The 12,819-nt window shown below is 38.1% G+C and overlaps 1 protein-coding gene across 1 annotated transcript; it reads right to left on the bottom strand.

The window, feature by feature from the left end:
- Positions 1-6,565: 6,565 nt before the first annotated feature.
- Positions 6,566-12,448, bottom strand: Prp5 (pre-mRNA processing factor 5). The gene is made up of 5 exons (XM_017145988.3): positions 12,223-12,448; positions 11,874-12,158; positions 9,686-10,916; positions 7,991-8,991; positions 6,566-7,931 (listed from the first exon to the last, which is right to left on the bottom strand). Exons 1-5 carry the CDS (start codon positions 12,237-12,239, stop codon positions 6,758-6,760), a joined length of 3,708 nt encoding a protein of 1,235 aa, XP_017001477.2. The 5' UTR covers positions 12,240-12,448; the 3' UTR covers positions 6,566-6,757.
- Positions 12,449-12,819: the final 371 nt, after the last annotated feature.

Here is a 12,819-nt window from a genome sequence, read left to right as displayed (position 1 = left end):
TATAGCGAAAAAACGGGTTTTGTTTTTTTTTTGGAAATTCGGGATTTCAGTTTTTGACAAAAATTGGACTTTTTTCTTTTGGGTTTTTTGCTGTAACTTGGCCAAAAATGGTCCTACACCAAAAATACATACTGTTTTGAACAGATAACAAAATTTGCTATAAATCCATAATACTTTCCGTGTCATTTTGGAAAAATAAAATTTTAGCCAATTTTTAATTTTTTTATAAGGGGGTACCCCATGATTTTTTGCGAAAAATTAAAAATAACTAAATTGTCAAGGTTTAAATGCCAATCGTTAGGAAATTTAATAACGAGTTCAGAAAGGTATGACAATCCATACTTTGAATCAGTATTTCCTTTGATATAGCGAAAAAACGGGTTTTGTTTTTTTTTTTGAAATTCGGGATTTCAGTTTTTGACAAAAATTGGAATTTTTTCTTTTGGGTTTTTTGCTGTAACTTGGCCAAAAATGGTCCTACACCAAAAATACATACTGTTTTGAACAGATAACAAAATTTGCTATAAATCCATAATACTTTCCGTGTGATTTTGGAAAAATAAAATTTTAGCCAATTTTTAATTTTTTTATAAGGGGGTACCCCATGATTTTTTGCGAAAAATTAAAAATAACTAAATTGTCAAGGTTTAAATGCCAATCGTAAGGAAATTTAATAACGAGTTCAGAAAGGTATGACAATCCATACTTTGAATCAGTATTTGCTTTGTTATAGCGAAAAAACGGGTTTTGTTTTTTTTTGGAAATTCGGGATTTCAGTTTTTGACAAAATTTGGAATTTTTTCTTTTGGGTTTTTTGCTGTAACTTGGCCAAAAATGGTCCTTCACCAAAAATACATACTGTTTTGAACAGATAACAAAATTTGCTATAAATCCATAATACTTTCCGTGTGATTTTGGAAAAATAAAATTTTAGCCAATTTTTAATTTTTTTATAAGGGGGTACCCCATGATTTTTTGCGAAAAATTAAAAATAACTAAATTGTCAAGGCTTAAATGCCAATCGTTAGGAAATTTAATAACGAGTTCAGAAAGGTATGACAATCCATACTTTGAATCAGTATTTGCTTTGTTATAGCGAAAAAACGGGTTTTGATTTTTTTTGGAAATTCGGGATTTCAGTTTTTGACAAAAATTGGAATTTTTTCTTTTGGGTTTTTTGCTGTAACTTGGCCAAAAATGGTCCTACACCAAAAATACATACTGTTTTGAACAGATAACAAAATTTGCTATAAATCCATAATACTTTCCGTGTGATTTTGGAAAAATAAAATTTTAGCCAATTTTTAATTTTTTTATAAGGGGGTACCCCATGATTTTTTGCGAAAAATTAAAAATAACTAAATTGTCAAGGTTTAAATGCCAATTGTTAGGAAATTTAATAACGAGTCCAGAAAGGTATGACAATCCATACTTTGAATCAGTATTTGCTTTGATATAGCGAAAAAACGTGTTTTGTTTTTTTTTGGAAATTCGGGATTTCAGTTTTTGACAAAAATTGGAATTTTTTCTTTTGGGTTTTTTGCTGTAACTTGGCCAAAAATGGTCCTACACCAAAAATACATACTGTTTTGAAAAACTAAAAATAACTAAATTGTCAAGGTTTAAATGCCAATCGTTAGGAAATTTAATAACGAGTTCAGAAAGGTATGACAATCCATACTTTGAATCAGTATTTGCTTTGATATAGCGAAAAAACGGGTTTTGTTTTTTTTTTGGAAATTCGGGATTTCAGTTTTTGACAAAAATTGGACTTTTTTCTTTTGGGTTTTTTGCTGTAACTTGGCCAAAAATGGTCCTACACCAAAAATACATACTGTTTTGAACAGATAACAAAATTTGCTATAAATCCATAATACTTTCCGTGTGATTTTGGAAAAATAAAATTTTAGCCAATTTTTAATTTTTTTATAAGGGGGTACCCCATAATTTTTTGCGAAAAATTAAAAATAACTAAATTGTCAAGGTTTAAATGCCAATCGTTAGGAAATTTAATAACGAGTTCAGAAAGGTATGACAATCCATACTTCGAATCAGTATTTCCTCTGTTATAGCGAAAAAACGGGTTTGTTTTTTTTTGGAAATTCGGGATTTCAGTTTTTGACGAAATTTGGAATTTTTTCTTTTGGGTTTTTTGCTGTAACTTGGCCAAAAATGGTCCTACACCAAAAATACATACTGTTTTGAACAGATAACAAAATTTGCTATAAATCCATAATACTTTCCGTGTGATTTTGGAAAAATAAAAGTTTAGCCAATTTTTAATTTTTTTATAAGGGGGTACCCCATGATTTTTTGCGAAAAATTAAAAATAACTAAATTGTCAAGGTTTAAATGCCAATCGTTAGGAAATTTAATAACGAGTTCAGAAAGGTATGACAATCCATACTTTGAATCAGTATTTCCTTTGATACAGCGAAAAACCGGGTTTTGTTTTTTTTTTTGAAATTCGGGATTTCAGTTTTTGACAAAAATTGGAATTTTTTCTTTTGGGTTTTTTGCTGTAACTTGGCCAAAAATGGTCCTACACCAAAAATACATACTGTTTTGAACAGATAACAAAATTTGCTATAAATCCATAATACTTTCCGTGTGATTTTGGAAAAATAAAATTTTAGCCAATTTTTAATTTCAGTTTTTGACAAAAATTGGAATTTTTTCTTTTGGGTTTTTTGCTGTAACTTGGCCAAAAATGGTCCTACACCAAAAATACATACTGTTTTGAACAGATAACAAAATTTGCTATAAATCCATAATACTTTCCGTGTGATTTTGGAAAAATAAAATTTTAGCCAATTTTTAATTTTTTTATAAGGGGGTACCCCATGATTTTTTGCGAAAAATTGAAAATAACTAAATTGTCAAGGTTTAAATGCCAATCGTTAGGAAATTTAATAACGAGTTCAGAAAGGTATGACAATCCATACTTTGAATCAGTATTTGCTTTGATATAGCGAAAAAACGGGTTTTGTTTTTTTTTGGAAATTCGGGATTTCAGTTTTTGACAAAAATTGGAATTTTTTCTTTTGGGTTTTTTGCTGTAACTTGGCCAAAAATGGTCCTACACCAAAAATACATACTGTTTTGAACAGATAACAAAATTTGCTATAAATCCATAATACTTTCCGTGTGATTTTGGAAAAATAAAATTTTAGCCAATTTTTAATTTTTTTATAAGGGGGTACCCCATGATTTTTTGCGAAAAATTGAAAATAACTAAATTGTCAAGGTTTAAATGCCAATCGTTAGGAAATTTAATAACGAGTTCAGAAAGGTATGACAATCCATACTTTGAATCAGTATTTGCTTTGATATAGCGAAAAAACGGGTTTTGTTTTTTTTTGGAAATTCGGGATTTCAGTTTTTGACAAAAATTGGAATTTTTTCTTTTGGGTTTTTTGCTGTAACTTGGCCAAAAATGGTCCTACACCAAAAATACATACTGTTTTGAACAGATAACAAAATTTGCTATAAATCCATAATACTTTCCGTGTGATTTTGGAAAAATAAAATTTTAGCCAATTTTTAATTTTTTTATAAGGGGGTACCCCATGATTTTTTGCGAAAAATTAAAAATAACTAAATTGTCAAGGTTTAAATGCCAATCGTAAGGAAATTTAATAACGAGTTCAGAAAGGTATGACAATCCATACTTTGAATCAGTATTTGCTTTGTTATAGCGAAAAAACGGGTTTTGTTTTTTTTTGGAAATTCGGGATTTCAGTTTTTGACAAAATTTGGAATTTTTTCTTTTGGGTTTTTTGCTGTAACTTGGCCAAAAATGGTCCTTCACCAAAAATACATACTGTTTTGAACAGATAACAAAATTTGCTATAAATCCATAATACTTTCCGTGTGATTTTGGAAAAATAAAATTTTAGCCAATTTTTAATTTTTTTATAAGGGGGTACCCCATGATTTTTTGCGAAAAATTAAAAATAACTAAATTGTCAAGGCTTAAATGCCAATCGTTAGGAAATTTAATAACGAGTTCAGAAAGGTATGACAATCCATACTTTGAATCAGTATTTGCTTTGTTATAGCGAAAAAACGGGTTTTGATTTTTTTTGGAAATTCGGGATTTCAGTTTTTGACAAAAATTGGAATTTTTTCTTTTGGGTTTTTTGCTGTAACTTGGCCAAAAATGGTCCTACACCAAAAATACATACTGTTTTGAACAGATAACAAAATTTGCTATAAATCCATAATACTTTCCGTGTGATTTTGGAAAAATAAAATTTTAGCCAATTTTTAATTTTTTTATAAGGGGGTACCCCATGATTTTTTGCGAAAAATTAAAAATAACTAAATTGTCAAGGTTTAAATGCCAATTGTTAGGAAATTTAATAACGAGTCCAGAAAGGTATGACAATCCATACTTTGAATCAGTATTTGCTTTGATATAGCGAAAAAACGGGTTTTGTTTTTTTTTGGAAATTCGGGATTTCAGTTTTTGACAAAATTTGGAATTTTTTCTTTTGGGTTTTTTGCTGTAACTTGGCCAAAAATGGTCCTACACCAAAAATACATACTGTTTTGAACAGATAACAAAATTTGCTATAAATCCATAATACTTTCCGTGTGATTTTGGAAAAATAAAATTTTAGCCAATTTTTAATTTTTTTATAAGGGGGTACCCCATGATTTTTTGCGAAAAATTAAAAATAACTAAATTGTCAAGGTTTAAATGCCAATCGTTAGGAAATTTAATAACGAGTTCAGAAAGGTATGACAATCCATACTTTGAATCAGTATTTGCTCTGTTATAGCGAAAAAACGGGTTTTGTTTTTTTTTGGAAATTCGGGATTTCAGTTTTTGACAAAATTTGGAATTTTTTCTTTTGGGTTTTTTGCTGTAACTTGGCCAAAAATGGTCCTACACCAAAAATACATACTGTTTTGAACAGATAACAAAATTTGCTATAAATCCATAATACTTTCCGTGTGATTTTGGAAAAATAAAATTTTAGCCAATTTTTAATTTTTTTATAAGGGGGTACCCCATGATTTTTTGCGAAAAATTAAAAATAACTAAATTGTCAAGGTTTAAATGCCAATCGTTAGGAAATTTAATAACGAGTTCAGAAAGGTATGACAATCCATACTTTGAATCAGTATTTCCTTTGATATAGCGAAAAAACGGGTTTTGTTTTTTTTTTGGAAATTCGGGATTTCAGTTTTTGACAAAAATTGGAATTTTTTCTTTTGGGTTTTTTGCTGTAACTTGGCCAAAAATGCTCCTACACCAAAAATACATACTGTTTTGAACAGATAACAAAATTTGCTATAAATCCATAATACTTTCCGTGTGATTTTGGAAAAATAAAATTTTAGCCAATTTTTAATTTTTTTATAAGGGGGTACCCCATGATTTTTTGCGAAAAATTAAAAATAACTAAATTGTCAAGGTTTAAATGCCAATCGTTAGGAAATTTAATAACGAGTTCAGAAAGGTATGACAATCCATACTTTGAATCAGTATTTGCTTTGATATAGCGAAAAAACGGGTTTTGTTTTTTTTTGGAAATTCGGGATTTCAGTTTTTGACAAAAATTGGAATTTTTTCTTTTGGGTTTTTTGCTGTAACTTGGCCAAAAATGGTCCTACACCAAAAATACATACTGTTTTGAACAGATAACAAAATTTGCTATAAATCCATAATACTTTCCGTGTGATTTTGGAAAAATAAAATTTTAGCCAATTTTTAATTTTTTTATAAGGGGGTACCCCATGATTTTTTGCGAAAAATTAAAAATAACTAAATTGTCAAGGTTTAAATGCCAATCGTAAGGAAATTTAATAACGAGTTCAGAAAGGTATGACAATCCATACTTTGAATCAGTATTTGCTTTGTTATAGCGAAAAAACGGGTTTTGTTTTTTTTTGGAAATTCGGGATTTCAGTTTTTGACAAAATTTGGAATTTTTTCTTTTGGGTTTTTTGCTGTAACTTGGCCAAAAATGGTCCTTCACCAAAAATACATACTGTTTTGAACAGATAACAAAATTTGCTATAAATCCATAATACTTTCCGTGTGATTTTGGAAAAATAAAATTTTAGCCAATTTTTAATTTTTTTATAAGGGGGTACCCCATGATTTTTTGCGAAAAATTAAAAATAACTAAATTGTCAAGGTTTAAATGCCAATTGTTAGGAAATTTAATAACGAGTCCAGAAAGGTATGACAATCCATACTTTGAATCAGTATTTGCTTTGATATAGCGAAAAAACGGGTTTTGTTTTTTTTTGGAAATTCGGGATTTCAGTTTTTGACAAAAATTGGAATTTTTTCTTTTGGGTTTTTTGCTGTAACTTGGCCAAAAATGGTCCTACACCAAAAATACATACTGTTTTGAACAGATAACAAAATTTGCTATAAATCCATAATACTTTCCGTGTGATTTTGGAAAAATAAAATTTTAGCCAATTTTTAATTTTTTTATAAGGGGGTACCCCATGATTTTTTGCGAAAAATTAAAAATAACTAAATTGTCAAGGTTTAAATGCCAATCGTTAGGAAATTTAATAACGAGTTCAGAAAGGTATGACAATCCGCATTTGGATTATTTGTTACGGCCAAAATACTGATATTTTATTTTGGAAAATATGAATTAGAATGAAACACAGTACATGTATCCAATAAATTTATTGGGATAAATCCGCTTGGGAATTTCCTCACTCCTCAAGGAACAGTTCACTTATCTTATCATAGCGGGCGGCTTACAAAGGAATCCCGGGTCTAGACCACCTTGTAGCGTCCCTTGTTAAAGACGTGATGAGCGGAACTGAGCTTCAGCAGCTCCTCCTTGATGAGTCGCGTGATCTCGCGCTTGGCCTTCTGGACGGCCAGCTCGCTGCAGCTTTCGATGGCCAGGTAGAGCTTCCTTTCGCCATCCGGCGGATTCTTGCCCTGCGGCACATACGTGCCGCGCACGGTGAGACCCGCCTCCGAGTACTCGGAGATCTGGGCGAGCGCCTCCTTGGAGGTGACCTTCCAGCGCGCCTGCTGCGGGAAATCATTGATCTCCAGCTCCTCCTCGTATTTGGTAAACGAATTGGTCGTGCCGCCCATCAGCGGTCCCAGGCCCTCCTCATCCTCCTTGGGCTGGTAGTTGAGCTTGTTGTTCAGCTTGGCGGCCATCTGCTCGGCCACCGTTCGCGCGGTTAAAAGCGGTGCAGCGCCGGCGGCGGTGATGCCCGGCGGTCCCTTGAGCATCGGTTCCACAACCACCACGCCGCTGCCCTTGGTGTCCAGGTTCTTGCTGCTGTTGATCTTCGAGGCCAGCCGCTTGGCCAGCTCCAGTTTATCGGAGCTGAGTGCTCCTCCTACTCCTCCGCCAGCAGCAGCAGCGTTTTGTACATTAACCCCTCCGACCCCTGAAGCGGAGGCCGCTGCAATGGCCAAATTGGCAGCCGCAGCAGCTGCCGCCGCTTGAGCCGCTGCCGAGGCGAGTGCTGGATTTCCGCCCGAAACGGCGGCGGCAGCAGCAGCAGCCGCAGCAGCAGCCGAAGCCGCAGCAGCCGTGGCCGCAGCCGAGGTATCCTTAACCGTACGCTTGGCCGCAAAGATTTGCTCAATCTGCTGGTCGATATCCTGTTCGATATCCTCCTCGTCGTCGGAATCGGCCAGTCCCAGAGCAGCCTTCTGCAGCTTCTTGCTCTCCTTGACGGCATTGAACTCCTGCTCGTCGAACTTGAAGCCCTTGCCGCTGAAGCCGCCGCCCGTGTGCACCGTCTTGCCCTCGGCCTCCTGGGCGGCCTTGTATTCGGTCCACAGCGTCTGCAGCTCGCCGGGAATCAGGGTGCCGGAGAGGTCCAAGGCGCGTATAATATCGCCAGCATAGCGCGATTGTTCGGGGGTAATAAACGTGTAGGCGCTACCCTTTTTGCCCGCTCGACCGGTGCGACCGCATCTGTGGAAAGGAAAACATTTAGAAATATATGCTATCTGAATTGGTAAGGCAATACCAACCTGTGCACATAGTCCTCGTAGTGATTGGGCACATCGTAGTTGACCACCAGTATGAGATCCTTAACGTCGAGGCCTCGTGCCGCCACCGAGGTGGCGATCAGGAGCCGCACCTTGCCCGACTTGAAGTCGATGATGGTGGAGTCGCGATCGAACTGATCGATGCCGCCGTGCAGGCTCATGCAGGGATACGAGGCCTTCATGAGGTCGCGCAGCAGGATGTCGGCGTTCTCCTGCTTGTCGACAAACACAATAATGCTGCCGGCCTCCTGGTAGATGCCCAGCAGTTCCAGCAGCTTGAAGAACTTGGCATCGTCGTTGAGAATGACGACATTCTGTTCGACATCCTTGCAGACCACCGAACGGCCGCCGACGATCACCTCGATGGGCTTCTTCAGGATGCGTCGCGCCAGTGCCTCCATTTGTCGCGGAAACGTAGCGCTAAACATGACCGTTTGTCGATCCGGGCGCACATTGTCGATGATCCGCATCACTTGCGGCTCGAAGCCCATGTCGAACATGCGATCGGCTTCGTCCAGCACAACGTAGGTGACGCGTCGCAGGTTCGTCACTCGTCCCGAGTTCGCCGCCAGCATATCGATCATGCGACCCGGTGTGCAAACAATGATCTCGGCTCCACGCTTCAGTTCGGCTATCTGCTCGGAGATCCCAGTGCCGCCGTAAACGCAAACTGGCCGCAGTCCTAGGGATTTGCTAAACTTGCGTATGTCCTTGCCGATCTGCATGCAGAGTTCGCGCGTGGGCGCCATTATGATGGCGATGGCCCCGTCGCCATCCTCCAGGCTCGGCTGGTCCAGGATGTGCCTAAACATTGGTAAAATGAATGCCAACGTCTTGCCACTGCCGGTTTTAGCAATACCTATCAGATCCCGTCCGGACATGATGGCCGGTATGGCCTGGCACTGGATGGGCGTGGGCTTCTCGAAGCCCAGCCGCCGCAGCACGTCCATTTCCTTCTTGCTGACGCCGCACTGGGCCCAGGTCTGCAGGGGATTGTAGGGTAGATTAGTAAACGGTTATGGAAAGGTTTAAATTAGAGCCCTACATGAATCATTCAATTTTTGTTTTATCATAGTATGCCATGAAATTTCTGATTTCTTTAATTTAATTCTTTATGAAATAAATTGAATGTTTTTCTATTTCATTTCAAATTGAATGAATGATTAATAATTTTTATGAATTTGCCAGATTTTTTTGTGCTTTCTTTTGAGAACAAAAAGTGGAAACTTTTTAACAAATCAATGTTAACTGCTTGGGAAATAAAATTCCGGCAGATTTAATCACAAAACGATGGGGCTTTCTTCTTCAAAAGAAATTGTCGTTTTAATTATTTCGGAATTCAAATTCATTTAATTCTATAAAACTCAAAATTCAGATTCATTCAATTCTATTAAACTCAAAATTTAAATTCATTCAATTCTATTAAACTCAAAATTTTAATTCATTCAATTCTAAAAAACTCAAAATTCGAATTCATTCAATTCTATTAAACTCAAAATTCAAATTCGTTCAATTCTATTAAACTCAAAATTCAAATTCATTCAATTCTATAAAACTTAAAATTCAAATTAATTCAATTCTATTAAATCCAAAATTCTAATTAATTCATTCATATAAAATAAAAAATTCCAAATAATTCATTGAATCCATTCATGCAGGGCTCTATTATCCACTCACCTTGATGGGCTTCGGACAGCCCTTGCCCTTCACCTGAACGCCCTCCAGTTCGGCGCGATACTTCTCCACATCGCCGGGCGTCATGCGCGTCAGCTCGGGCACCTCCACGTAGAAGTTCTTGCGGAAGGGAGCATAGGTCACCGAGGAATGATCAATCTTGGCCAGCTCCTTGCGATGCTTCATCGCCAGATTGACGGCCGTGTCGCGTATATCCTCCAGCTCGTCCTCGCTCGAGTACTCCAAACTGTCCATATTCTGTTCGATCAGCTCGCCCTTCTTCAGCGTCGTCGTCTTCTTTTTGGCCACCCCCGTAAGGATCACGACGCCCTGGGCTTTGGTGGGCGGATTGACGAAGTTGTTCACGCGTCGCATTTCATTGTTGACCTCCTGCATGTAGGCATCCAGTGGATCGATGTCGTCTTCGGGCTCTGCCTCTGGTTGCTGCGGTTTCTCTTCAGGTGCTGGTGCTTCTACTTTGACCTCCTGCTTCTCCTCCTCTTTGGGGGCTGCTGCGACAACGACGACGGCGGTGGGCTGCTCCTCGACAATCTCCATTTTGATGGGTGATGGCTCCTTTTTGATCTCCTTCTTGGGCTCCACCGGCGGCGGTGGCTCCTTCTTGATCTCCGCCTCGCTTTTGGGCGCCAGGCCAATGCCCAGCTTGGCGCCGAAAGACTTGCTAAAGGTGGGTCGCTTCACCGGCGAGAACTTCGACTCGACCAGGTCGTCGTCGAAGCGCTTGCGTATGCTGTGGAACTTGGAGGGCGGCGAATCGGGCTCGTCGGCCTCCTTCTTGCCCACTTCGAGCGGCGGCGCCGGATTGCTGTCATCCTCCTCGGACTCATCCTCCAGGCTCCATTTCTTGGCGGACTTGACCACAGCCGGCGCCACAACGGCCGCCGTTTTGGTATCCCGCTTGCGTTCCGCCCGCCAACGCTCGATGCGCTCGCGCCGCTTGATCATCTCCTGCTCGAGGCGACGCTGCTGCTCCTCCTTGTCGATCTCCTCCACCTCCTCGTCGGAGGAGCTGGTCGAGGGCACGGGAATGACCAAAGGAGCGGCTGCCGCGGCCCTTCTGCCGTCCGATTCCCTTTCCCGCTGGCGATCGCGTTCGCGATCCTTGTCCCGTTCGCGCTCCTTCTCCTTTTCGCGCTCCCTGTCCTTCTCCCGCTGGCGATCGCGATCCCGGTCACGGTCGCGCTCCTTGTCCGCGCGTCTGTAGTAGGGGGAACTGGTGAAGATGGGTTTTTAGATATATTAATAGTGGTTTTATGTGGAAAAAATATGTATGTAATATGTATAATGTATTAAATATAATGTAATATGTAATTTGGGTCAAAATATTAATAAAAATCCTGCTTTTAGCTTTGAGTTACGATAAACAAAAGTAATTTATATTATTAAATTCCAGTTGTATACAAAACTGCAGTCTACATTTTTTTTTTAAATAAATAGTGATGTTATTAAATATCCGACTGCATTTAAGAATAAATACGAATGTTCCGAACTCCTAATTAATTTTAATAAAATTATAAACTTTATCTTAACCGTAAAAGAGTGTTAAATTATTTTATTTTTTAAGCTTTTTATATTGCGGGTTCCTAACTCTTTGGTATGTAGATCAAATTGCACTTTAAAGACACCATGCTTTAATGTTTTAAAATAAAGAAAAATTATAAGCTTAATTCTTATATCGTATTCATTTAAAGCTCTTTTTTTAATACATTTTTATTGTGGTTCTTAACTTATTCAATTTCCTAGCCTGTTTATTGGCAACTTCTATTTTTGAGAACCTTATTTTAGATATTTAATATTTCTTTAAATCAACAATATTAAGTTTATGCCTTTATTATAAAACAAGATTTATAATAGGTATCACAAGTGATGTTAGGATATTTATAAACATAGGATTGTGTTTTTTGAACCATTACATTACGTTTATAATGCCAAATTGTTGATCTAACCTTAATTTATATAATAATTATTGTTTTAAAGGGTATAAAAGAGGCATAAACGTAGTTATAACGTTAAGGTAAAAGTAATATCATAATATCAAATCATAGGCATTTATAATCATAATAACAATGTGGTTTTCAAGGAGTTTACAAAAGGCGCAGCTAATTTGGCCATATAAATGGATAGTATATTCATGGGGAACCCCATTTTTTGGATTTCAAAGCCGACTCACTTGTCCTTGTCGTAGTCCTTGGACCTGGAACGCTTCCGCCGCTTGTCATCGCGTCTTCCGCGATCGCTGGCCATGTCCTTGCCGCGCTTCCGGTCATCCCGGGCACTCCGGGAGCCACCGCCTCCTCCTCCGCCGCCGCCGCCATTCCTGGACTTGCCCATGTCATAGTCGCGACTGCGACTATCGTGCCGGTTGTCCCGCTCCCGCTCCCGATCTCTGTCCCGCTCCCGATCTCGATCCCGGTCCCTCTCCCGCTCCCTTTCCCTCTCCCTCTCCCGGTCGCGCCTTTTAAATGGATAAATGTTTCAATTAGTTATCTGTGATCAATCGTAAACCGTAGAAAACTCACCCGGAACTTTTTGACATGGCGGTTTTTTTGGGGCTTTCTGTTCGCCGGTCTAGCACTGCCACGCCTCCAACTCACGGGCGGTGGTGGAAATGTGCAGTTTCCACTGCCTTTGGCTCACCGCACGCGCCGCACAGCACAATGCAATCGCTTTTTATTGAGATTTAACGAATTTTCCTTGCGAAATTTCACAAAATACAATCTTTCTGGTCATCGATTTACCTGTGTATCGGGACTATCGTTCTTCGATAGCAGGTTTGCACGAGCCAGTGCTGCCGTATCAGCTTTTCCCGCCATTTTTAGCTTTTTTAAACTTATTTTCGAACAGCGGAAATAGAGTAAATTAAAAATTTTAGTTTTTTATTTATAACTATCTTAATTTTTTCGCTAATTTTTCACAAAATTAAATTCCTAGTGGTTTGGCTAAGAAAGGTTTAAACAGTAGCTTGTATTTTGTACTGCAGTTTTCTACAAATTCGTTGTTACAGCAAAACTAAGTGGCCTTCGATTGGATAAGCTTTTTACTTACTAAAGATTTAGTAGCATCATACCTAATAAACTAAATTTGATGCTTTGTTTTTTTATTTATGTAAAGCTAAC

This window comes from Drosophila takahashii, chromosome X (assembly GCF_030179915.1).
Source record: "Drosophila takahashii strain IR98-3 E-12201 chromosome X, DtakHiC1v2, whole genome shotgun sequence".
Lineage (NCBI taxonomy): Eukaryota > Metazoa > Arthropoda > Insecta > Diptera > Drosophilidae > Drosophila > Drosophila takahashii.
This window is presented reverse-complemented; position numbering and strand designations above follow the sequence as displayed.

Excerpts from the sequence above, each read along its gene's own strand:
- Prp5 (XM_017145988.3), bottom strand. Across the intron at positions 10,917-11,873 it reads AAGGACTACGACAAGGACAA|TTCCCCCTACTACAGACGCG; the intron begins GTGAGTCGGCTT and ends CATCTTCACCAG. Across the intron at positions 7,932-7,990 it reads TACGAGGACTATGTGCACAG|ATGCGGTCGCACCGGTCGAG; the intron begins GTTGGTATTGCC and ends TCCTTTCCACAG.